The 26,834-nt window shown below is 41.8% G+C and overlaps 1 protein-coding gene across 1 annotated transcript in view; it reads right to left on the bottom strand.

Moving 5' to 3' along the window:
• The window catches only part of RAB12 (RAB12, member RAS oncogene family), a 19,904-nt gene extending 6,041 nt beyond the window's left edge, over positions 1–13,863 (bottom strand). The window contains exons 1-2 of the mRNA XM_035125254.2: positions 13,414–13,863; positions 8,925–8,985 (exon numbers count right to left, since the gene is read on the bottom strand). Of these exons, the coding sequence (XP_034981145.1) occupies positions 8,925–8,985; positions 13,414–13,654 (302 nt within the window). The 5' untranslated portion in view covers positions 13,655–13,863. The remainder of the gene's footprint in view (positions 1–8,924; positions 8,986–13,413) is intronic.
• Positions 13,864–26,834: the final 12,971 nt, after the last annotated feature.

Here is a 26,834-nt window from a genome sequence, read left to right as displayed (position 1 = left end):
AGCCTGCCAGACAAGTCACATACAACACAATAATTTCAAAAGTATGTGATCCTAAATCATCTATATATATAAAAAATGTAAAAAAGACATGTTGGTGTGTTTCCACTTTTTCCACTTTTCACTAAAACTGCTTGACCGAGTGAGGTGAAATTTTAACACAACATCACATGCGAATGTCCGAAGGATACAGAAAGTTTGCTAAGACAGATGTCACACCTCCGCCAGGTAAAACCCCCCAAAAACCCTGTTCCAGAACGCACCACTCAGCCAAAAGTGCCTGCTGGGAAAAGAACCATGTTACAAATCAGCGCCCTCTAGCAGCGGCTACACTGGTACTGCACCTATAAAACCTTCCCTCTCAACAGCACCTTGGCTCCTGTTTACATACTAGGCCGAAGCCTTTACAGACTAGGCCGAATGGAGGCACTGGCTCCCTGGGTGGGGGTTGGGGGGGAGGAGGGGATGGGATAGGTCAGGACACGGTGGGACCAGTCACAGGGATGAGCCGGGGGTGGGGGGAGAAGGGGGGCGTGATAGGTCATGGGTCGGGACAGAGAGGGGGGAATCACAGGGATAAACCGGGGGGTGGGAGGAGGGGGGAATTTACAGGGATAAGCCAGGGGAGGGGGCGGGATACGTCATGGATCGGCACAGGGTGGGGGAAATCACAGGGATGAGCCACAGCAATGCATGGCAGGGCCAGCTAGTTAGTTTTAAAACACATTGCTGTGTTAAAAGAGATTAAACATTACAGGAACATGTAGTCTCTTAGTTCTGATGGTGGGGGAAAGTTATCTCATCTGAGAGGGGAGAAAGAAAGGCTGCCCCCAGCTGGGCAAAGTAGCCAGTGTGACATCACTTCCACATCCCTTCATTTGGCAGTGTAAGGTAGTGATGCAACCATACCAGCTGCATTTACTCATAAGTCCAATGATAAAGAAGATGCATTGAATTTAAGAAGGTTGTTGACAAGCTAGAACACCTGCAGACGAAGGCAACAAAGATGATCAAGAGTCTGGAAATTAAGCCTTATGAGGATTGCTTGAAGGAGCTGGGTATCTTTAGCCTGGAGAAGAGGAGACTGAGAGGAGATATGGTAGCCATCTTCAAATATCTTAAGGGCTGTCACATGGAAGAGGGAGCATGCTTGTTTTCTCCTGCTCTTGAAAGTAGGACTTGAGTCAATGGCTTCAAGTTACAAGAAAGAAGATTCCAACTAAACATTTTGGGGGGAAACTTTCTAACAGTAAGAGCTGTTCAATAAGTGGAATGGACTCCCACATGAGGTGGTAGACTATCCTTCCTTGGAAGTACAGTGGTACCTTGGGTTACAGATGCTTGAGGTTACAGACTCTGCTAACCCAGAAATAGTAACTTGGGTTAAGAACTTTGCTTCAGGATGAGAACAAAAATCGCATGGTGGTGGTGCGGCGACAGCGGGAGGCTCCATTAGCTAAAGTGGTACCTCAGGTTAAGAACAGTTTCAGGTTAAGAATGGACCTCCAGAACGAATTAAGTTCTTAACCCAAAGTACCACTGTATTTAAGCAGAGGTTGGATGGCCATCTGTCATGGTGCTTTAGCTGAGATTTCTGCATTGCAGGGGGTTGGATAAGATGACCTTTGTCTCCCTTCCAAGTCTAAGATTCTATGATTCTAATAAATGTTTATGTTCCACTGTACCTCAACCCCAAACATTTTTTCACAATTAAGTCTCACTGGGTTCATGGGTTTATAATTCAAACACTGCTCAAAATTTTTGAAATGTTTTCATCATCATCATCATCATCATCATCATTAGGGATGAGCTTCTAAAAGTTTATTTATATAAAAGTAGTACAATAGACTGCATAGGGAACAGAATATTTTGATTATCAACAACATGCAGAGAAAGAAATAATAACTGCCTTTCTGTTCACCACACAATTTTAAGTTTGTCAGAAGCAGCTAGCTGAAAAAGACTCCATAGCTGCAATGTACAAGTTAATAATAAGTTTACCACAGCAACACTGGTCTGGTTTGCATGTCACACGAAGACAAACCATGGTTTAGCATAAATGTGCAGGCTCCTAGAGAAGAGATCCCCCGTTGTTCTGCTGCATAGATAATCGGTAGCTTAGCATGTTGTCCGAATCCAGACTCATTGCTTAGATCTCTCCAGACTAACCCCAAGCTGTAACCAAGATTTGTCCTATGGTTTATAGCTGGTAGCTTGTCTGAGAGAGCCAAACCATGAGCCCGGATTTGGATAACATGCTAAGCCAAACTGGATCAGTACAAAAGCAAAACAATCAGGAAGGAGCAAAGCAGCTGGAATCTCCTCTCTGGCAGATGGCACACATTCACACTAAGCATGGTTTGGTTTAACATGACATGCAATCCTAGTCACTAAGTCACTAAGAGGACAGAATTAAAGTTGCTCCTAAAGTTCTTTATTTAAACAAATGCAATTATGCCAGATCTTCATTTAAAAGAAAGAAACATTGGATCTTCTTTCAAGTTTGTCAGTATTAAGAGAACAATGATGTATTTGCTTTCTACGCATTAAAATAAAAAAACTAATAGACACCATAGTCTCTCTCACTGAGCACTGGATGCAACTTTAAAATCAGTGCTTGCAATATTACAGGTAAACACACATAACTGTATGGAGTACATGGTTTCTCACATGTAAAGTATAATCTAAATCAGGCATCCCCAAACTTCGGCCCTCCAGATGTTTTGGACTACAATTCCCATATTCCCTGACCACTGGTCCTGTTAGCTAGGGATCATGGGAGTTGTAGGCCAAAACATCTGGAGGGCCGCAGTTTGGGGATGCCTGATCTAAATGATTTACAGACCCAATCTTGCTAACCTCAGAAAAAATGCACTGTAAGGAACTTATCAAAATGCACTTGGGAGAATTACATATTCAGTCTCCATCCCTACGTGTGACAAGTTTCCTTTCTGCTTTCCGAAGTATGTTTTCTGGTTCTTTGAAGTTCTAAGAGTACCTGATGGTCACAAACTGAAAAAAACTGCACTGGGCAAAAAGCAAATACTATTCTTTCTTAGAAAAAGCTTCTAATTAACAGCCAGTTCTTTGTTTTTTTTCATGCAACAAGATTTCCATTTCTGTCACACTCAGAACCATAGAATGACTGCCATGGAGAGGGTCAGTGTGATGTAGCTTTGAGTACAAAGGGCTCAGAGGTACAATGAAAAGAAATTAACATAGTGTGGAGAATTTTAAATATAAGAATGTTCTGTTAAAAAACTGTTCAGTTTGTAAGCAAACAGAATGAGAAAAAACTGGCAACTTACTTCTAACTGGAGCTCAGAATATATATATTTGGGGGGTATCTCAGATGGCAGCTTGCCAAGAAATAGTTATGCTGGTACTAAAGAGGTGGTGATGTGTCTTGTGATGTTTTCTGTTATGACAACTAGCAGAACTCAGCTTTTAGAAGGTCATTAAAATTTAGAAAGTCAAGCTGTGGTAGGTCATTTAGAAGATATTCCAATTGAACGCACTGGTTCAACGAGATGCAGAGAGCCTTGTAACCGATTAGCAGTTTCTGACAGAACAGAATGGAAGGGCAAGCACAGCACCGTTTTGAGAGGAACTGAGGAAGAGACTCAGAAGAGGTTGAAAGCAAGTATGAAGAGAGGATGGTGCTGAGCAATATCTGCCCTGCCAGAGGAAGCAGCCAGAGCTGTGCTGAAACTTGAGAGGTCCTTATGTCTTCACATGGCCATTTAAGAAGAAACCAAGACACAGAGCTGAAGACTAAAGCTGAGAAGGTCTGAGAGAAAAGAAAGAGACATACTCCAGCATTGCTCCTCCAGGGGAGCTGAAGCCACATACAGTGGTACCTTGACATCCGAATGACTCGAGTTCCGAAGGTTTCGACTTCCGAAGTCGACAACCCCAGAAGTCTCTTCGCTGCGCGTGCGTTCTAAGCCTGCGCAGAAGTGGCACGCACGGTCGGCACACACGCAGAAGCGCGAAATCGCGCTTCACGCATTCACAGAACAGGCGCTTCGGCAACCGAAGACTTCAACTTACGAAGACGGCCGCAGAACGGATCATCTTCGTAAGTTGAGGTACCACTGTAGTCCATTAGTAGAGGCTGCTTAAAAGTAGCAAGGCCCTGGCTCTGGGTAAAGTCCTCAGTGAAGCCTGTAAGGTATATGGGAGTAAAGAGACTCTTGACCAGAGGGAAGACTTTAGGTGAAGATTAAAGGCAACTGCATATTTATTTAGATTAAGATAATTAGGGCAAGTTAATAAGCATTTCAAAGCACATAAAAGCTCTATTTTATATTAAAGCGGCAAAGAATCCTATTATATTATTAAAAAATAAATTAGTATACTGTATATCTATTTGCTCTTTAAATATAAGTCTGTTGGTCTGTTCATCCCATGGCTAAAACCAGCTTGTGTGTGTGTGTAGAGGTATGTAAAATATGACTAAAGGAATTATTTGGTTATAAAAGGGATAAGGAAAGCAGGTTATTTTTTATGAATTTGTTTTAATAGTTTATACACCACTTAATATCAGAGTTTCTGTATCTTAGATTTCTGTGGCAGGGATCCTACAGGTGATAGATATAGGTGGGTTCTTATACCTAGACGTAATATAAAAAATAAAATAGAAAGGCCAAGTGGGGCCAGAGTGATGGAATGAGATAAGCCAGGGTTGGTACAGCTTCCACACTTAACACTGCCTTTCCTTGGTTCCTTCTTCCCAGCATAGCTGGGAAATACTTTTGCTACTGCAGCTTCAGAAAATTTTCAAGATAGGCATGACATGCCTATAACAATGGCTTTATTCTCCACATCCTAAGAGGGGTTCAAGGTGCTGAAGGCTTCCCCCCTCATGCCAAATATATCTCCTTACGGCCAAAGCTCAGCAACACTGTGTGCAGGATTCACCTAATGATCACTGTCAGCAGAATAATAGATTCCTGGCAATAGATTCCTGGCAATGCAGGAATCTTTGGCCAACCTGGTGCTTGAACCCATGACCCTGAGTTTAAAAATAGACTTGTTAAATGCATTCACATGTTTATTGTTTTGTCTAGTGCGGCCATTGGGCTACCAGTAAAGTTTCATGGATACTTTGCTTGTACAGTGGTGCCTCGCTTAACGAATGCCCTGCTTAACGAAATTTCCGCTTAACGAAAGGATTTTTCGAGCGGAGCTTGCCTCGCTAGACGAATGCGTTTTACGAAAAATTCGTCTAGCGAATCGCGGTTTCCCATAGGAATGCATTGAAATTCAATTAATGCGTTCCTAAAGGCAAAAAAAAAAAATATCAATCCATTCCTATGTGATTCGCTAGACTAATTTTTCGCTATAAGAAAAGACCTGTGGAATGAATTAATTTCGTCTAGCGAGGCACCACTGTATTGTATGCCAAGTATCACTTCAGCTTGCAAACACAGCAAGTCTAAAAATTGCAAGGTAACACTTTTCTAGTCCACATCATAATAAGGAACATGGAAAGAAGGAGACTGTTATATGCAACTAAGTCTTCTCCTCCTCAAGACCCAACTTCTAACAAGGTGACATAGCAAGCCAACCCTTAAGTTCTGTTCCTAAGTATGGAGTTTATTCATTCTTTGTATACACTGAGCCCTGTTCTGGAGGATCGTGCAACTTCAAGAGCACCTTTTCAGAGGGCAACCATTTTTATTTTAGACTTATCTTTGGAAATATTTTTCCACTTAAAACTTTCATATATATTTCACAATTTGCATGTACAAAAAGGAATAATCACTGAACTCCACTTGAGCACTTCAAATTGAAGGAAAAACATGCATGTAGGATGTCAACATGGGAATGTAAATGACACATTGTCTTGATGTACACTTAGCAGAGAACATCTCACTCCTAGAGATATCCTGAAGGAATGACATGGGAAATGAACATCTCACAAAAAGCTTTAAAAATATGTGGGCATGCTTAATATGTAAATGAAAACACTTGAACACACACTTTAACTCTAGACTTTGTGGCATCAGTATTTTGTGACAAAGGGAAACTGGAAAGGAAACACCAAACATCCAGCAATAGACACAGGGCCACTTCAAATGGATTATTTTCCTACATGGATAATGCATGCACAAAAGCAAACTTGCACACAATAATTCATACTACATATACTTTCCACAGCATTTCCTACATAAGTTCCAATGGCATAGGAAAAGGTCATCTTTGAGTGGCCCTTATATTCAAAATTTGTGAATTTCTCAAATGCTGAAGAGAAAAGTACAAGTTCATTTTTTTCAGGTAGTGTTCAATTAGATAATCAAAACTGAAACAATTTAAGAAATATTCAAGATGTAGAAGTGCCTGGTTTGTTTTTATAGCAACGAGAACATAAGCATGGCAGCATGGATTCTTTTACAGCCTCTGCATGATCCCAACAGCTGATTTAAGTTCTTAGAAAAGCTAGGCAATGCAAACAACTAATTTAAAATAGGTCCATGACTCCCTGTTTTTTTTTGGGGGGGGTGAAGCCAATGAGATTATTATAGTGGTAAACGTTTGTGAGAGATGCTGAGATCAAACAAAATTTAAAATTAGAGAAAAATGAATAAATGTTAAGCTACATTTGTATAGTAGCCAATAAAGCAACATTTTAATTGTCAATAATGTATTGTAATTTATAGGAATTTTACATCTGAAAGGGATTTCAAAAGTCATTCCCCTACTGATGCAGGAAATTCACTACCATAGCACCCCAGAAACGTGGGTATTTAGCCTCTGTTGAAAAAGTCTAACAAAGCAGAGTTTGCTATCTTCCAAGGCAGCCTATTTCACTGTCAGACCACTTGTATTGTCAGTAAGTAGTTCCTAATATTTGGGGGGAAAAATCCGTTTCTCCTAATCTGAACTAACTGGTTCAAGTCCTAGGGTCCTTCCCTCTGGACATAGCTGCCAAGTTTTCCCTTTTCTCGCGAGGAAGCCTATTCAGCATAATGGAAAATCCCTTAAAAAAGGGGATAACTTGGCAGCTATGCCTCTGGAGCAACAGAAAATAATTCTTCTCCATCATCTATGTAACAGCTCTTCAAATATTTGAAGAAGGCTAACATGTCACTTCTTAGCAATCTCTACTTTGGGCTAAAAATGCCCAACTCCTTTAACCTTTCATCAGGAATTGAACTCTAGATTTATCTTGACTCAAAAAATCTTACAAATAACCAATCCAATATATTTATATACTGTAGGTGTGAAACACTCTAACTCTAGGACTTTCCCCATTCATTCCACCGGACACAGATCATTGCACAGACATTCAACCTGTGTTCATTTGCTTTCTCCAACAAATGTAGTATGCAAAAGCTCTGTGTGCATAAGAGTGCACAAAGTACTCCTTGGTGGGAATAACATCTTTAATAAATATTTTTGCTTACTTAAAATGTAGGAAATCTTTGATGCATCACAATCTCCATGGAGTGCTATCCTGTTAAGTAATATCCTTTTGACAGTTTTTTAAAAAAATTAATCTCAATTTATGGAGAATAATCAATGTCAGAACAATTGGCTCCTGTTAGGCATCCAAGTACATAGTTACATGTGACGAATACTCATTGAAATAAATAGGATGAATTTATTTTACTTAGGGCAGAATTTCAGGTGTCTTATCAGGACTTGTATTTATTTTAAAAAACAACAACACTGAATCTAAGGAGATTGCAGTAATTATTATTTTCACACCCAAAGATATTGGCACATTGAAATACTACATTACCTCGTATCGGCTTCAGTAGGCCCTGGCTAAACATCATGCTGGCTCAAGTACCATTCTGTGGCCATAGGATTCCAGATGGGGACACAGATGAGGAATGAAGTCATGCCAGTAACTTTCAAGTATTAGGTAACAGATGATACGAAAGATGCAACAGCAAATAACTCAGATGGAAGCAAGACAAACACATGGTGCGACAAACAGAGCTGATGGTGACCTGCCAAGAGGAGTTAGTAAACTGAATTCACTGCATCTATGCAAGAGTTAAACACTATCAGATTAGATCAGCGTTGCCATTTGAACAGCCACAGTCTAATTTTTCTACTACAAGTTATAGCAAATCTAGTAAGTTATCGCTAATGCATGAAGTATTATTAATACACTAGGATAAAGCCATTAGCTATCTTACTTACTTAGGACTGTTAAGCATAGGTGGTTTATCTCATCACAACAGCAATTTGTATCACACTACTATGTATACTTTTATAGCATGGATGAATAGCACAGAAACTACTTCTGAAAATACTTCCCTTATTCTTTGGATCCTAAAGCAATATATAACCCTGTTTTCATATATATATTTTCATTAGTATCACTAACGGTCTTTAGAGCAAGCCTAATTTTCCTCATTTCAATTTTGGTGATGTCTGGATCAAATATTTAAGCACCAAGATCTCCAAATGCCATGGACTTCCCCAACTGGCACCTTTAAAGTAACATGCGAATTTTAAGATTATATAATGATTTGACATGCTGAAAGACAAAAAATCTGGTGTATGTGAAGCTAATAAAAAGTATAGGAATTAATTTAATGAAACAGCCCAAAAACGGACTGGTAGTTCTTGTTAGAAATGCATACTGAAAATATTAAAATAGACTGTCTTCTTCTCATTGACCTTATATAAGCTGCTCTGGGAGCCTTTTCAACTGAACAACAACATAAAAATGCTTAAATAAATAAAAACTGTAGGGTACATCACTTGATTCCACCCCACAAACATTACCTTATAAATTTGATGCCTATTGCTATAGCTGTGTGAGGGAAAGGGAAAGGAGCAGTAGGTATATTAAAGCTAAGTTGTCTTATAACAGTTAATCATATTAGAAAAGCATATTAAAACCATGCTAGAACACAAAACTTTAAAACATTCTGCTGGTTTTGGTTATTATTTTTACTTACCAGATTTGTAATCTAATTTTCTTTCCTCTTAGCTCTACTGTTTTGATTTTAAAATCAACACCTATAAATAAAATACAGTAAACAAAAAAAGGAGGAATAAGCAGTAAAAGCAACACAGGTATGATTTAGTTTAATTTAGTACCTGTTCTTATTTAAGCAACGTAAGAAGGACTTGTACCACTTAAAGAGGCAAGACGGAGACAATGGACAGATATTTCTTATAAGCACTCCACATGAACTTATCTAGCATGCTACCACCAAAAATATTTTCAACAAGGGGAAAGGTTGGGTTTTTTTAAATTATTCAATTATTTTCTAGGAACCACCAGATGTTCTATTTTTTTAAAAAGGATCACCATCAGTTATTGCATCTTAATAGTTCTGTTTGCTTCAGCCTTGCTATCTGGTGTGGAGATTTAGCTAGAGAAGTTAAACATGTCCAACCTCTACCTAAAGGAATATTTTAAAAAGTTCCGCCCCGGGCATTGGCAGGGGTTGCTACGCCACTGACATTGGTGAAGTATGTATATAGGTATATCAGCTTCTGTTATACACATTTCATTGCATGATAGCACAATGGCTTTTCTGTTTTTATACTGTAAACCACCTGTGACCCTCAGATGGTATAGAAATTTAATAAATTTAATAAATAAACAATAAATTTACTCCTGCATAATATTTTAGAAACTACATTAGAAAATTAGTTTATTTAAAAATGATATCATTCATTAAATTTTATGTCCCAAGCTAGGCAACTGGGAAGTGGTAGGGGAAGGAGAGAGAAAAGAGGGTAAGTTTGGTCCAGTCACTTTTCAACTGGATACAATTTTCTTACTGATTGTCCTATGTTTCATAATATTGCAGTAGAGCTAAGCAACTCAAAGATATGCCACTATTGATGGGTTCAGAGAGCTCAGTGCTTTTTGATATATACTAGAATGACATCTATCACATAAATATAACTTCAGTGTAACTATTTTTCAGGCAGCCTGGAAAAAAACCTTCAAATCCTGTAACTTTTTAACTTTCTCTCTTATACTTTTCACAACTCTAACACACTCACAATCTCAAATATAACACAGAGCAGAAGCTTATGGTCCAGTCAGAAGTAAAGTTTCAATCTTAAAATGACATCAAAAACACCTACTTGTTTTGTTTCTTCCGATCCTATTTCAGCTGTTTACAGCTTGACAGCTGATCTCTCTCATTACCAAAGGAACACTCATCTACTAAACTTAGCTCTACCCATTAGTTCATTTTTCATTTTATTAAATCTCACAGATGGCTCCATTTTGAATAAAGGCTGCTCAGTCCTTTCCATGGCGCAATATGTATATAATACACTTAAAGTAAGGTGCCTTAAAGAATTGGTTGCCTGCTTATTCAAAAACAATTGTATGTTCCTTTTCTATACAACCTAGATTCTGAACATGAACCCTTATCAGAAACAATTGTCAAGAGTCGTAAACAGCTAATTTCTTAGTTATTAAAATTGCTGGATAGCCTTTGACCTCACCCAGAACTTCAAGGAAGGGGGAATGCTTCAACTGAAGATGATAGGAGGCGCTCTTCGTTATCTGAAATCTTGTTGTTTCAGATAAATGTTTGGCTAGCTTTTTTGTGAGCCACTTGCTATTTTTAGTTGATTGAAATGGAATAAAGCCAGCAGAACAATTGTATTTTTTGTCCATAAGCCATTTTAAGTGTTTTGGTAAGGTGACTCAGAAATGTTGTAAAATTAAGATATAGTGGTAGTTATCCCTGTTTTTAAGTATATGTTGTTCTTTCAGAGTTTCTGTAAAATCATTATACTGTAAATGTTTTCTAAATTCTCTACATGGTATGGCTGCTTTGGAGAACACCTATACTGGTTTATCCCACAATACACACCCGTGTGTATTTACAGAAACATGGTTTATACCTGAAACTCCTGGCTTCATATGACCCAGCAAGGAGCACAGAGAAAATTAATGATTGCTGTACTCCAGATTCTGGGGGATATCTTACACATTTTTACTTTAAGAAACAATTGGGTTAACAGCCCAAACCAGAAGTCCCATGTCCTGTTCTGTGATTACCAGTCACCATGCACTGACTTCTGTAATCCTTGCTTCCAGTTTCTAAAATTAGCACACATATTGTTGCTTTGTTGTTTAGTCGTGTCCGACTCTTCGTGACCCCATGGACCATAGCACGCCAGGCACTCCTGTCTTCCACTGCCTCCCGCAGTTTGGTCAAACTCATGTTCGTAGCATATTGTTGCTAGTAAGTTACTATTATATGCAACTAAAACGGCAATCCTGTATTCACCTAGAAATTACTCCCATTGAACCTAATAAGGCTTAGTAAGGAGTAAACATATATAGAACTGAATTGTAAGTACTGGTAATCAGTAATTACATCATCATCTTATTGCAATTAAATGTTATTTAAATTACAAACAAATTCTATATTAAATTGAGATATTCCTTTGGTTGACAACATGAATAGAGAAAACTCCCATAAGGGAATTTTAGAACCAGAGTGCCATACATTAACATTAATGTAATATGCAGAGAACAGTATCTAATAGCTGAAGCTTTCCTTTCCCTTGTACAGTAACATTTAATTTGTTTGGACACGCAGGAGCTAGAAAATGAACTTAAAGCTCTGCTTATCTCTATTAAAACATTACACCACAATGATAAGCAGAATACCAATTAATGTCATAAGTTTAGTAGAATACCAGGGCTTCTTTAGAACTCAAGGCACTGGACAACCCTATAAACCAGGGGTGGGGAACTTGTGGCCCTGAAGCTCTTGCTGGCTATGCTAGCTGGGACTGATAGGAGCTGGAGTCCAGCAACAGTTAGAGGGACATATGTTCCCTTCCTTGCTATAAGCATTCACACAATGAATAGCCTCACTAATCGAGGAGATTTAACTGCTGCAAGATTGTAGCACTGTAGGTCAATAAATCTTAATAAAGGATGCAGGTGGATTTAAGTAGCATTGCAGAAGATTTAATAAAGATTGTACCAGCCATCTTAACATCCAAGAAACTACTTTTAAGTTGTTCCTTTGTAACTGTTAGATGTCCAGCTGTAGCATATTATACATTTTATGTTCCACAAGAACAGCTCAAGTTCAATAGTAAAGCATTTCCTTTTCATACAGGAGGTCCCAAGTTTAATCCCTAATATATCCAGATAGTGCTAGGAATGTCTGCTGTCTGAAACCTTGGAGAGTCACTGCTTGTTAGTGTAGACAAGGTCAGACCATTTCTCTATCTAGCTCAGTACTGTGTACAGCAGCCTCTCTCAACCTTGGGTTGCTAGATGTTGTTGGACTACCACTCCCATCATCCCTGGCTGCTGCCCCCCCCCCCCATACTACACTTTGGGAAGCACTGCACTAGATTATAGATGTGTTCATACTGGGACCAATTCTGTGAAATAATAACTATCAAGAGTTTCCATAAAAAGTAGTTGAACTAAGTAACTGAAGGATTGTTTGTGGACTAATAGCAATGCAGTTACCACTGAAGGAGACCGTCTTGCTATTACTGTCATATATTTAGCTTTTGTTTACCACCACTAAGAAGGTGTTGGAGAGATGAGGTAACACTGTATAATCAGAGTTACTTTCATCTCAAATGAAAGGGAAGAGTCTCCCCTATCACCCTGGGTCAGGGGCAGATCCTGGGTAATAAACAAAGACTCTCCCATCAGATCAACAAAACAGCAACGTCATGAGTGAGAACAGATAAACATTTTCTAATAATTAAACACTCCCCAAACTGAGAAGCTACTAGTAATAAATTAATCTGATGATGGGATACTTCTTCCTCCCTCATCACTTTAGCATTCTCGCAAGATAACTGGCTCTTTACTCCAACAATGCAAATAGAATGTGTGCTTCTCATGCAAATATAACTGGAGGTAGTTTTAATAATACAAGTTTATCTTTGTCATCCCAGTAAAGGGCAGGAAAAGACTATTCACTCCCCGCCCTGAGAGGAAAGGAAAGAGCACTTCATCCCTAAAGGATATCACACACACACACACACACACACACAGAGAGAGAGAGAGAGAGAGAGAGAGAGAGAGAGAGAGAGAGAGAGAGAGAGAGAGAGAGAGAGAGAGAGATTCACCTGAACAAACAATAGCAGCATTGTACAGTACAGTAATTCCCAGCTCAACCTTACTATGGGGCTGCTTGCAGTTTCGAAGGAAACAGGAATTTCACACGGACCGCAAAGTTATGGATGCGGCCCGGGTGTTTTAAGAGGCGTCTTCACAACCAACGGGGTGAGGAAATGGGGTGGGTTAAAGAACCCCAGATAGTCCCAAGCACGAATCTAAGACCCAGGCTTAGAGAGCCACCCTAATTTTTAAAATACGATTTGTAACGCCCCACTCCACCCTATCCACGACGCACCCGCTTCCCCCTTAAAGTCCCCTCCTCGCCGGCCCCTTCTCCTCGGCCCCGCCGACGGGCCTCACCGTACCTACGGTGGACTTGCAGGCCTCGCAGAAGGTGTCGTCCGTGAAGCGCTCCATCAGGCTGGTCTTGCCGACGCCCCGCGAGCCGATGATGATCACCTGCAGCTTGAAGTCGGCCGGGCGCGGCGGCTGCTTCCTGCGGCGGCCCTGAGGCCCTGAGAGCGCAGGGGAGCCGCCGGCCGAGCCCAGCCCGCCGCCGCCGCCGAGCCCCGGCCCCCTCCGCTGCAGCCCAGAGCCCGGCTCCATCCACTCATGCGGCTGGCGAGCCCCGCTGCCCACCGCCCACTGCTTCAGTCAGGGCCCGGCCCTAGGCCCGGCTGCCCTCGCCCACTACGTCTTCTCCCGGTCGGAGGAGGAGGAGGACCGGGGCTCCAGTTAGTCTGCGCCGCGGCCACCCGGATGACGAGCAAGAAGCTGCGAGCCAGAGACGCCCCGAGTCACACGGAGGGAGGCAGCGCCCTCTGCGGCGGAGGAGGACTCGGCGCGGTCACCTTGAGGGGGAAAGCGGCCCGGCTATCGGCTTCAGAGGAGGAAAGCCGCCGCCGCCGCCGCCGCCGGGCCCTGAGACTGGCGCGCTTTCCCTGACCAAGCGCCTGCCTCGTTGCGCAAGGCCGCAGCAAGGAGGAGCTGCACCCGCAGCGGCGTCACGGGATGAAATTTAATGGGTGCAGCAGCTATCGCAGGGATACAGCGAGGGCACAGTTTTCGCCTGTTGAATTCCTGACCTTTCGCACATCTTTTCTGAGCCCTGTTAAAAACAAGAAGAACGACAACTAAGGCGGTCACTCCCGTTTTTAGACAAAGCATCGCCGGCCTCTCACATCAGGCGTTTCGCATTGTGAGTGGGAAAGAAGGGAGATTGCTATCATGGCACCTATATACTGTACAGTACTGTATATGCAAGAGAGCAGGTTAATTGAGCATATATATTAATCGGTGGTGTCTTTTTAACTCATGAAAAGATTTTTTAGTCTTAAAAAACAAGCGGCAACCCTAATAAATAACCTTTCCTTCTTTTCAAGCATCCCCTTATCTATGCTTCTAATAGCAGCTTGAGCTTGGGCTGCATTAAGATGCACAGCCAGAGTCAACCCACACGCACACTTAGGCAGCAGCCTCAGATGGCAGTGGAGTGGCCCCCCACGGCCCCCCACCTGATACCACTCTTGCAGAGCCTCATACCCACCCACATCACAGGGGCAGCAGTGTGGCATTTTGCCTCAGGAGCCAAAATGCCTTGGGCGACCCGTGATCACACCTAAGATCCACTATAACCCATGCAGTGTAGGCCCATATATTGTTATGAAGTGGGGGGATGGAGAGAGAGATTCCACCAAACCCAATAAATCAATGAATGTCAAACTTTAGCTAATATTTGGGACACTGAAGGGGAAAATGCAGGCTGTAGCAGTTCTCCCAAAATGTGCCATAGGAAATCCCTAGGTTTAGCCTTTGCAAACTAGCCTGGCTGGGCTGGTTGAATGTAGGCCATTATGAAACAAAGTGCTCAGGTCTGCAAAACAGAAGTTAGAATCATAGAATCATAGAGTTGGAAGAGACCACAAGGGCCATCCAGTCCAACCCCCTGCCGAGCAGGAAACACCATCAAAGCATTCTTGACATATGCCTGTCAATCCTCTGCTTAAAGACCTCCAAAGAAGGAGACTCCACCACACTCCTTGGTAGCAAATTCCACTGCCGAACAGCTCTTACTGTCAGGAAGTTCTTCCTGATGTTTAGGTGGAATCTTCTTTCTTGTAGTTTGAATCCATTGCTCCATGTCCGCTTCTCTGGAGCAGCAGAAAACAACCTTTCTCCCTCCTCTATATGATATCCTTTTATATATTTGAACATGACTATCATATCACACCTTAACCTTCTCTTCTCCAGGCTAAACAGCTCAGGCGACTTTGTGTGAGGTGACAGGAACAAAGTATTGTTTTATAGGAGGCTTGTGGTGTGCTGTGAAGAAGAAGGAGAACAAAGGGCAGACCACCATGAGCTGCTGGCTGGAGGGGGCTGCACTAAGAGACCCAGAGCCATGGCTGCCTGCTGCTGTAGACCCAAGCTTACTGAAGCCATGAGAGGGATGATGAGAGACACTATTGGGGTATAATGTTCTGCACCCCTTCCACTGAAGACTTCCAGGTATTAATATATGTTAATAAAGCATATTTAACTTATATGCAGAATTAATCATGCAAAAGGCTGGACTAGATGAATCCCAAGCCGAAATTAAGATTGCCGGAAGAAATATCAACAACCTCAGATATGCAGATGACACAACCTTGATGGCAGAAAGTGAGGAGGAATTAAAGAACCTTTTAATGAGGATGAAAGAGGGGAGCGCAAAATATGGTCTGAAGGTCAACATCAAAAAAACTAAGATCATGGCCACTGGTCCCATTACCTCCTGGCAAATAGAAGGGGAAGAAATGGAGGCAGTGAGAGATTTTACTTTCCTGGGCTCCTTGATCACTGCAGATGGTGACAGCAGTCACGATATTAAAAGACGCCTGCTTCTTGGGAGAAAAGCAATGACAAACCTAGACAGCATCTTAAAAAATAGAGACATCACCTTGCCAACAAAGGTCCATATAGTTAAAGCTATGGTTTTCCCAGTAGTGATGTATGGAAGTGAGAGCTGGACCACAAAGAAGGCTGATTGCCGAAGAATTGATGCTTTTGAATTTTGGTGCTGGAAGAGACTCTTGAGAGTCCCATGGACTGCAAGAAGATCAAACCTATCCATTCTGAAGGAAATCAGCCCTGAGTGCTCACTGGAAGGACAGATTGTGAAGCTGAGGCTCCAATACTTTGGCCACCTCATGAGAAGAGAAGACTCCCTGGAAAAGACCCTGATGTTGGGAAAGATGGAGGGCACAAGGAGAAGGGGACGACAGAGGACGAGATGGCTGGACAGTGTTCTTGAAGCTACAAACATGAGTTTGACCAAACTGCGGGAGGCAGTGGAAGACAGGAGTGCCTGGCGTGCTATGGTCTATGGGGTCACAAAGAGTCGGACACGACTAAACGACTAAACAACAATAATAAAGCATATTACTTAAAGATACTAGCTTCTGCTGTTCCTTTACCTTCCCAACGAATATACAATGCTGGGTAAGCACCTGGAACCTACGGTAGAATCTTGCACCGCTTATGGAGATTGGGGTAGCATGTAACAATATGTTTACTCCGAAGCAAGTCAAATTCCCAGGAACTGCATGGAATTGCAGCCTTAAGCTAATATTGGAATAAGTGGGACCTGCAACCAAACCTTGCTATGTATCCTTGTTGTTGTTTAGTCGTTTAGTCGTGTCCGACTCTTCGTGACCCCATGTATCCTTACTGCCTACCATATGTGCTCTTCTTAAGTGCTCCTGCCAGCTACTCATGCCCCTTCCAGGACACAATCAGCACTGCGGGCTGGAAGTTCCCCATCTATGCTATAAGTTGTTAGAGCAGAGGTTCTTAACCCTATGGGTCCATGGATAGGCTTCAAGGGGTCTGTAACCAGGCAGAAAATAGATAAATTTCAATGCAACTAAATGAATTGTATGCAAAATCTTGTATGTTTTTATGTGCAGTTGTCTGGGGAGGGGCTCCATGGTTTTCATCAAATTCTCAAAGGGGCCTGTGACCCAAAACAAGGTTAGAAACCATTGCGTTAGAGTCTCAAGGAGCAAGTGCCTTCCCCATTTCCAGGGCTACTAAACATGTTCATACCTCAGTGGACTATTATGAACATTTCCTCCTCCCAGAATTTTTTATTTTATTAAAAAAAACCTTTTCTAAATCTCAGCATTCTGTCAAGCATGTTGATATTTCCATCTTATTTCTTAGTGGCCATGTTTTGTATATAATCATGCAGACACTCACCTTCTGATCTCGTCGGAAGCCACCCAGAGTGGCTGGGGCAACATAGTCAAATGGGTGGGGGAAGAAGAAGAAGATACATTAAGGTATCTTAAGGTATATATTTCTCTATTGCTCAATTTAGGTTGATTTATCTGCCTTTTCATAAATATTGTTTAGATGGGAGAAATTAAAAGGTAAAAGATGCAGCAAGTAAGGGCTGGTTGTAATCTATGCCTCCCCTCCTCATTGACTTAATGCCACTGTAACATTCCCTTTAAGGGCAGTTTGCTATGCAGACATTAGCTGATGGTAAAATTTAATTCCAATTAGGTAATTTCTTCACCTCATGTTTTCTCCCAATGAAGCTGCTGTGAAATGTACAAGAGCAGGCTGGACAATTTTTGTGTGTCAGTTTTCACCTGTGCTTCCAGCCTTTACCCCACCCCACCCCACCCCACCCTACCCCGCCACCCCCACCCCCAGCTTCTCCTTTGCTCTTCCATGGAATTCCACATGGAAGGCCACAGAATTAACCTGCAAGACAGATAGTTCAGATTATATTTGTAATTATTTTTCTGGAGAAACAATCAATATGTCAACAGGTTATAAAATATGAATGCTGCTGTTTTCATGACAAATTAAGTCAGTATTTGGCAGCAGTTGAAGACCTGGGGACAAAAGCTGACAGCATGTCTGTAGCTATAAGCGAAAATAACAAAAACATTTGAACTTTTCAAATGCCAAGCCAATAAACAGGATTCAAAAATGACAGCGGAGTAGAGCTCTTCTATTTTTCTGCAATAGAAGCCATCTCTTTTAAATTCTCTCAGACAGTTATAAATCAAGCATCTGAGGGAACAATATAAATAGTGTGATAATATTAACTACAGTGGAACCTCGGTTTATGAACACCTCGGTTTATGAATTTTCGGTTTATGAACGCCACGGACCCATCTGGAACGGATTAATTCATTTTCCATTACTTTCAATGGGAAAGTTTGCTTCAGTTTATGAACGCTTCAGTTTATGAACAGACTTCCGGAACCAATTACACCCATGCTTCAGTTTATGAACGCTTCAGTTTAAGTACTCCGCGGACCCGTCTGGAACGGATTAATCCACTTTCCATTACTTTCAATGGGAAAGTTTGCTTCAGTTTATGAACGCTTACTCCGCGGACCGTCTGGAACGGATTAATTCACTTTCCATTACTTTCAATGGGAAAGTTCGCTTCAGTTTATGAACGCTTCAGTTTATGAACAGACTTCCGGAACCAATTGTGTTCATAAACCGAGGTACCACTGTATACCCATCATAAATTGGAGTTTATATCCTCTGGAAAAAGTATTATGTTTCATCAATGTAGTGTAGTCAAAGAGCATATGGATCTCACTCTTCATTTGCTTGCTTCCATATCCATCTGTCTTTAGAAAATTACCTTCTTGTTGCTGAGTTAACATCCCAAAAATAAACGATTTCTGAGCCTCTGTGGAACTTCTATGGAAATAGCTTTTGTATCAACAAAACTGCTTGCTGCAGCATTCCTAGCTTACTTATCAGATGGCCTGCGTCTAGTACAGTCATACCTTGGGTTGCAAACGTGATCTGTGCAGGAGGCGCGTTTGCAACCCACAGCGGTGCGTCTGCACACATGTGATGCAATTTGGTGCTTATGTGCATGTGCATGATGTCATTTTGCGTTTCAGCGCATGTGCTCCGCGCTGAAACCCAGATATAACCAATTCCGGTACTTCTGGGTTTGGCGCGGAGCGCAACCTGCAAATGTGTAACCCGCAGTGTTCGCAACCTGAGGTATGACTGTACAACAACAGGAGGGGATATTGCAATTAAAATACTTTACCTCTCTGTCACTCAAAAGGATTTATGTTCAGAATCTTTCTAGGGTAATTAGCAAGATGACTGAAGGAGAGCAAGGTAATGGAAGACAAATGTCATTTTCAATAACTTTATTTTTCTCTTATCTACTCAGAGCCTGCCCTATAAAACAATGGTGGGCAAGAGAGTTGATTGCTGTGGATCTCCAACCCATTTCTGTTAGAGTATCCAGTACCTACTGCTTGCTGGGATTCTTGCAAAAATAAAAATGCCAGACTAGCTGAGTCTTGATTGGATCTATTCTAGCTAGACCCTGCTTTTGTTATTAAGCATGCATGTGTGTGAGAGAGAATTACAAACATTCACAATTCTATGTGCATATGGATAGGCTACGGTAGCAAGGCAACATGACTGGTTTTTGTTTCCCAGTGCGAAAACATCAGAAATAGTTGGCCACTAGAGGGAGTATTCCTGCCAACCTAGCAGTTCGAAAGCACGTCAAAATGCAAGTAGATAAATAGGAACCGCTACAGCGGGAAGGTAAACGGCGTTTCCATGTGCTGCTCTGGTTCGCCAGAAGCAGCTTTGTCATGCTGGCCACATGACCTGGAAGCTGTCTTCGGACAAACGCCGGCTCCCTCGGCCAATAATGCGAGATGAGCGCGCAACCCCAGAGTCGGTCACGACTGGACCTAATGGTCAGGGGTCCCTTTACCTTTAGAGGGAGTATAGCTGTTGTTCAATGTAAAATCTGTGAGGTGGAAACTGTGGCAAGGATAAAGTTGTTCAAACTATAATACTGTATCAGTAGTCTTAACAACTTCACCCTTCATACAGTTTTACAGGAAGCTGAGAAATCTGAGGATTATTGGAAACAATGTATTCTGGGGCCCTTCTACACTTAATTGTGCTGTTCCCTTGCCCCAGCTCAGATCACATATAAGGTACACACATGACATCTTTTGCAAAAATGCACATACCTGAACTACCCCTTTGAAACTGCCCCTGCACAACCATCCTTACCTTCCAAGCAAGGCACAGTTGTTAAGGTTGAAATCACACAATTTTATTGTGCACAACATAAAATATATTCAAATTATAAATAAAACGTAAAAACACCCAAAATTGTACAATGTGCTGATATTAATGGCTTATACATCTAGTTTTTCAAGACTGATTTAAAACCAATTTTTCTCAAAGAGCCTTGAATCAGGCTTTACATTTGCCATTCATTTGCACTGTGCAGTGCAATTATCTTCAAGTTTACTCAGACGTAAACCCCACTGTGGTCACTGGGGCTTCATCACCAGGTAACTACCATAGCCTATGCATTGCAGCCTTAAAGCTATCAATGTCTAACAAAGTTTTCAAATGTATTGTACCGTATTTTTTTTAAAGAATTATGTATGCAATTGATACACATGTACATCAGTAATACACTTTTCCAGATTAAGTTGTACCAGTTAACTGGAACTTTTGACAATCTAGAAGTAAAAACAAAACTTTTCCTGTCCCTTAAGACCCATCCAGCTCCTGAAAATGCCAAAAGACTATTTGACTGTGAGGAACATGGAACCAATGCTTTACTTTCTTGGAAAATGACAATAATATATGAGGAAGGAATGACCTTTATCATGAGTTGTATTGTCAACTTCACTTTTGTAAAGCAACGTTTTCTGTTTTCTTCTCTTGCTGGGCTTATTGCGTTTCAGTTTGATGCAACCCTATGGTTTTTATTGTTATTGTTGTTATTACCGTAATAATCACCTTTAACATCAGCTTTCACCTGTGCCTCCTAGAAGCTGTCAGCATGCTACAGCGGCCAAACAATGGGAAATGGCTTTGACTGGCTGACTAAACCAGGTGAGGGTAGACAATGGGTCTCAAACTCTCGGTGAGTTAAGGACATCCCTTGCATGTGAAGACAGGCTTCGGCGGACTGAGTGGGTGGGTCTAACAGTCAAGATTTATTATTAATGCTAGAGATGGAAGAGTATCACCATAGTAGGCTAATGCATTAAGATATTAAGATGTAGTACAACATTCTGCAGATTGCTCTTCCCAGTATCACTGGCATAGCTGCCATTTCTCCTTGGAAGGAGAACATAATAACACATGAAACTATGATTGTCCCTCCTGCCAACTCTGAAATAATCACATTTCCTAGTTATGTGTTGAGGTGCATCATACATATTTTCCACATTCAGAGAAATCTGTAATGACATTCTTATGATCTGTACCTCAACATCACCTGTTGACTGAAATTTCATCTACTCATGGCAGGCAGTTTAATAGCAGGATAGGGAGCCCAAATGTCAGACACCTGTTACAGAAAACAGCATAAATGTTGTGCTTGTTGCTACTGATTTCAGCTGGGCAGAACCCACTTTGCGCTATACTCTGATGAAATTTACTAGTCTATAAAGCTTGCAGTGCAATTACTATGCTGAATTCAAACGGCGTAAAATTCTTCTTAGGGTGAGTTACTGTTGTATTTTTTAAAAAAATAAACAGTTTTAGCTATTGGTTTATATTGAGTGTAGTTCCTTCTAATCCTTCTTATTTTTTGTTTATTAGTTTCCAAGAAACTAGAAATAACATGCTTGGTTAATGGTGCTTAAAGCTAATTTAGATGAAAGAGAAAATTGTTATACATGCAGGCAGCAACCCTCACTGTAGTGTGTTAAAAGGCAACCAATCCTATTCAATATATCGAATTTCTCTATGGACTAGTTAATTGGCTCTGCTAAACATGGTCGCTTCTATTTTATACTTCTATTCAAATTTCGGTCTTCCACCAAGTTGCCCAAGCTTCATTAATTCATGAACATTGGCCTTGTGTTCCATAATTGTATGCCTCTCATGCAGAAATTCACTGCTCGTACTACATTACTTCAAGGATGCCTAGTCCTTGTTCAACTGAAAGCTGTTTTAGCAATTTTTAGTACATTTATTAGCAACACTTAATCTACATCAAGTAAAACAAATTGCAGGTTCTCTCCTCTTTAATATAGGGCACAGGCACATATTGTACTTTGCAGACGGATTCATTTGGTAGATGCAGACTGATTTGATATCATTACGTACAGTGCCAATGTTACAGACACCAGCAGTTATTTTTTTTCCCTCCAGGATAATCTAAACTGGGTAACCATTAATGCAAAATGTGAATATCCCACAAAATTAAATTTTGGAATTATTATAGTCCTTAGTAGCAATAGCAGCAATAGCAATTCTACAGCAATGTTAAAACAATCCAGTCTTTTGGGTGGGCAGACTAATTGTATGGGTCTTTTCTATGCCCACAGCCAGCAAGTTGGGTCATTTATATGTTAACCAGCTGCACAGAGCCACTCACAGACAAGCAGTTCCCACACAGTGGGAGCAATGTTCACAGGGCCTTTTGTTGACTGGAAATATTACAGAGCTATGCGTAATTCTGAGGTATTAAGAATATTGTTACAAAAGTTGGGTGCCTCCCCCTCTTAGCCGAGTGGTGGCAAGAGTCCATAGGGTTCTAGGCACTCACCCAGGGTCTGTGTTCCTTTGGAGAATTGAGACACAGCAGAGACTGGTAACTTTAAGAAATATGGTTTATTCACCTATTTACACCTTCAGTCTGCATGGCGTCCAGATCTTACAGCATGGCCATTTCAAGAGGGGCTTGTACCTCACAGTTGTGCAGCCATCCTTCAGCCAGCCTGCCCAAGATGGACTCCAGCCCTCTTCCTGCTTCTTTTTCCCAGACCCCTTGCTCAAAACCTCTCTTTTCCTGTCACCTCACACCCAGTAACCCTGGCAACTTTCCCAGTCCCCACCATGCACAGCCAAAGGGGAAGAAGAGTGAAAATCCATGTTTCTCTCCACATCACTCAATATTCGAGGCACTGTGGCTGAGACTGAGAAAGCAATGGTGGTATTCAGGATTGAGGTGTGGAGCAGCAGGTTTGCTAGGCTCATAAAGCCTTGGACAAAAAGCTGGGATATGAAGACTTGCGAGAGTTTTGGAGACTAATGCACAGGTGCTTTTCTCTATCAGTCTGATGGTCTTACCACCATTAGCTTCCACCAACACCCAACCATGCCAGAGAAATGGCTGAAGAAAGGCCTTAATTAACTGTGGTAAAAGTACAATATTTTCAAATAATGCACCGGCTATCTTAAAGAGGTACAGTATGTGAAGAAATAAGTTGTAATAGGTACTGTGTAATGTATTTTGACATTTGTATTGTATTGTACATTCCACTATATTCGGCATGGGAAGTTTCCTGTTTGAAACTTAGTTCAAATATCGCTTGAGGCCTAACTGACCGTTATTGGTGTTAGAATTCTCAGTATAGATGCGAAAGGTAGGCATATTTTGACTGGTGGGTACAAGTTTAGAATTTTCAGTTAGACAGTGTGATTGGCTGGGGCTGAACTAGAGAGGCCAAAAGAATGGTATATAAGGCTCTGCAGAGGATTTGTTGGGAAGTTGGAATAGTTGGTGCTTTGAGGTTCAGGAAGCCAGTCCAAAGATGACAGCAGAGGAAGAGGATGGGGGAAAGAGGAAGGAAGAAGACCTGACAGGTAAGGTGGAGTGCCTTGGTGGCCAAATACTTGCTGGGTATAGCTGAATCACTCGTGTTAGGCTGAAAGGACAAGGGGAGAAACTGTCTGCAGTGCTGAGGGAAGAAATGAGAAGTCTTTGGTGTAGTACAGCATGACAAATCTGCACTTCAATAGGGTTGGACAAAGAGGTTTCCAACAGTCCTCTGTTGGAGAGGCTTAACTGTGGTGGAGAGAATAAGGGGCAATTTGGCTAAAGGATTTTAATAGCTGCCTTAAAGCTGTCCTACTTTATCATTAATAGATTAATATAAGCTGTTGGTATTTAAAGTGACAGCAACAAGTTGACAAAGGTTATGCTCATTTAAAGATACTGTACTATTTTAAGTAGCCAGATAAGTTTGTGAATTTAATAACCTTGTAATAAATGAGCATAAAATCCTTTGTTAAATGTAGTATATGACTTGCTTTGTACCACCAGGTTACTGGTAAGGTTCTGAGGGGGAAAGTGAGAAGCATTTCTGATCAATATATGATAATATTATAGTTATTTAATTATCAACAAGAAAAGAAAATATAAAATAGGGGGAAAGAAACGAAAGTGGGGAAAAGAGAGAGAAAGGATTTATTAGTTGGAAATCATACAACATTTCTTAGATACATTCAGTAACATTATTTGAGTGAAAGTTTTCTAATTATATATAAAAAAACCTTAAGAGATTCCCATGAGTCTGGATCAGGAATGATTATTAATAGATTAAATGTTTCCTTATTAAGATAAGAAACTCAGATATATTTATATAAATGTGACTATAAATATGGGTATGACTATGATTATGAATGTGGTGGGAAAAGGAGAACCTGGATGCCCTACCTAGACCTTTTCATTTTATAGGTTTATTCTGGCCATATATATATAGGTGGTGGTGGCATGTGTACTTTCCCCTCAACCCCCTCCCCCGTAGTTTTATACTTAATGTCAACTTTCTTCATCAGTATGATTACGCCACAAGATGGCTCTCTAACCACAAATATACTAACAAATACAAATTCTACAGTTGTTTGGGAACAAGCCAGAGGAGGTTTGTTGTGAGATCTGATGATACAAAAATGTAATCATTACCAATGGCAGCTTTAATATTTCTCTGAAACACTTTATGGAATCATACTGTATGGTAGTGAAATGAGGATTTACTAAATATTTCAGAGTGAAATGACTGGTAGCTCCAATTTATTTTTGCATATCTTGTTTGCTGGTATTATTTTTCTGTATGCAGTTTTTCGAAGCCTACATATGAATACACAAACTCATTTATATATCATGTTTCCATGCACAAGAGATTTGTGGATAGCTGCAAAACTGGGCCCTGAGGCAAATAAAATTATTAACAGGCACTGCAATCGTATACATCAGGGGTGGAGAACCTTTGTTGGCCAGATTCTTATATCTCCACCCCTGGTGGGCCAAATTTGACTGGTGGGTGGGGCTGCACATCTGTCAATCACTTGGTGTGAGTGTGCCACCAGAGGGTTGGCATGTTGGAATGTCAAACCACAGTGCTGAGCTGTTTGAAAGCCCTTTTGCAAACAGCCCTGCATTGCTCTTGAAACCTCTAAAAACCAAAGTTTTATAGAGTAGTGCAGGGCTGTTTCCAAAAGAGCTTTCAAACAGCTCTATACTGCACTTTGAAGAAGCATCCAGCGGCATTGAAGTCCCTGCTCATCAGCTGATGAATAGACTTTAATCTTGCTCTCAATGGGATTCAGTCTCTGCTGTCTATCAGGCCTTCAGAGTGACACCAGAGGATTGGCAGGTAGGAAAAACAACATTGTGGGTCAAATGGGACCTGCTTTTGGGCCAAGATTAGCCTGTGGACCAGAGGCTTCCCATTCCTGCTACAGTATACATATCTGCTCATAAATAAGTTCCAATGAAATCAATTTAGATTTGTTCCTTACTAAGGGCACAATCCTAAACCTAGATCTGTTGGGATGAGCAAGCTAGGTTATGGCAGACCTCCAACTCAACTGGCAGGTGCGTAGCAAGGGAGGGGTGTAGGGGGTGGGCCGCCCCTAGCTCCATTCTGGCAGATTCCGGCCCGCCCCTCACCTCCTCCGCCCGAGCAGGAAGAAGCAGAGTGCGCTATGGAGTGGGTTGCCGGGTGCCAGCGATGCCGGCAAACCACTCCGTAATGCACTGTCCTTCAGAGCACGCCAGCCGAGCAGAGCAGCAGCGCCAACTCGGACGGACTGCGCATGTGCGAACATGTGCAGTCCGTCCTGGCTTGTCCTGGCGCGCAAATCGTGCTGTCAAGATGCATACGTTACGACGCATGCGCACTGCGGAGCGATGGCCCGCCCCCAGGGGGTGCCGCCCCGGACAGCCAAGCGGCACCGTTTGCCACTGTCAACTGGCAGGTTCCTGGCATAGCTGCCAAGTATCCCGTATCCGCTGGGAAAACCCCTTTTTTCTCACCGTTTCCTGGCGGTCTCCCGTTTGGCAGAGAATCCCGGCATTGTCCCTTAAATTCGATTCTTCCTGGCGGCCATTTTTCTGGTGCCGCTTTGCCCTTCTATGGGCACCAGAAAATGGCGGCGCCGGCGCCGGAAGTCGCTTCCGCGCATGACCGGAAGTTGCGTGACGCGACTTCCGGTGGTGCTTCGCCCTTCTATGGGCATCAGAAAATGGCGGCGCCGGCACCGGAAGTCGCTTTTACGTGTTTCCGGTCATGCGCGGAAGCGACTTCCGGCGCTGGTGCCGCCATTTTCTGATGCCCATAGAAGGGCGAAGCGCCACCGGAAGTTGCGTCATGCAACTTCTGGTCGTGCGCGCGCTGCCGATCCCGGATCTTTACGATCCGGACTTGGCAGCTATGGTTCCTGGATCACCTGGGCTATACTGGAATACATTCCCAACCCTCCCTTAGCCAAAGATATGCCTGTGTAAAACCGTCACCCCAGCTCAGCTGGGGCTAAGCAGGCTGCACGGATAGTGGAGGAACGTACACTGCTGTAAGCCTTGAAAAAGGTGTGTTCTGGGGGAGTGATGGAGGCAGGACTGGACAAGATTGTAATTCAGTTCAATTTGCGGCCTGGCAACCCAGCAGAAATTATGCCAGAGAGAAGGGTGGTATAAGTCAAACTCTATTTTAAATGCTTGCTTTCCCTCTGCCAAGCTTAAGTC

The sequence above is a fragment of the Zootoca vivipara genome, chromosome 8 (genome assembly GCF_963506605.1).
Source record: "Zootoca vivipara chromosome 8, rZooViv1.1, whole genome shotgun sequence".
Lineage (NCBI taxonomy): Eukaryota > Metazoa > Chordata > Lepidosauria > Squamata > Lacertidae > Zootoca > Zootoca vivipara.
Note: the sequence above shows the minus strand (reverse complement) of the source record. Positions and strands in the feature narration are given on the sequence as shown.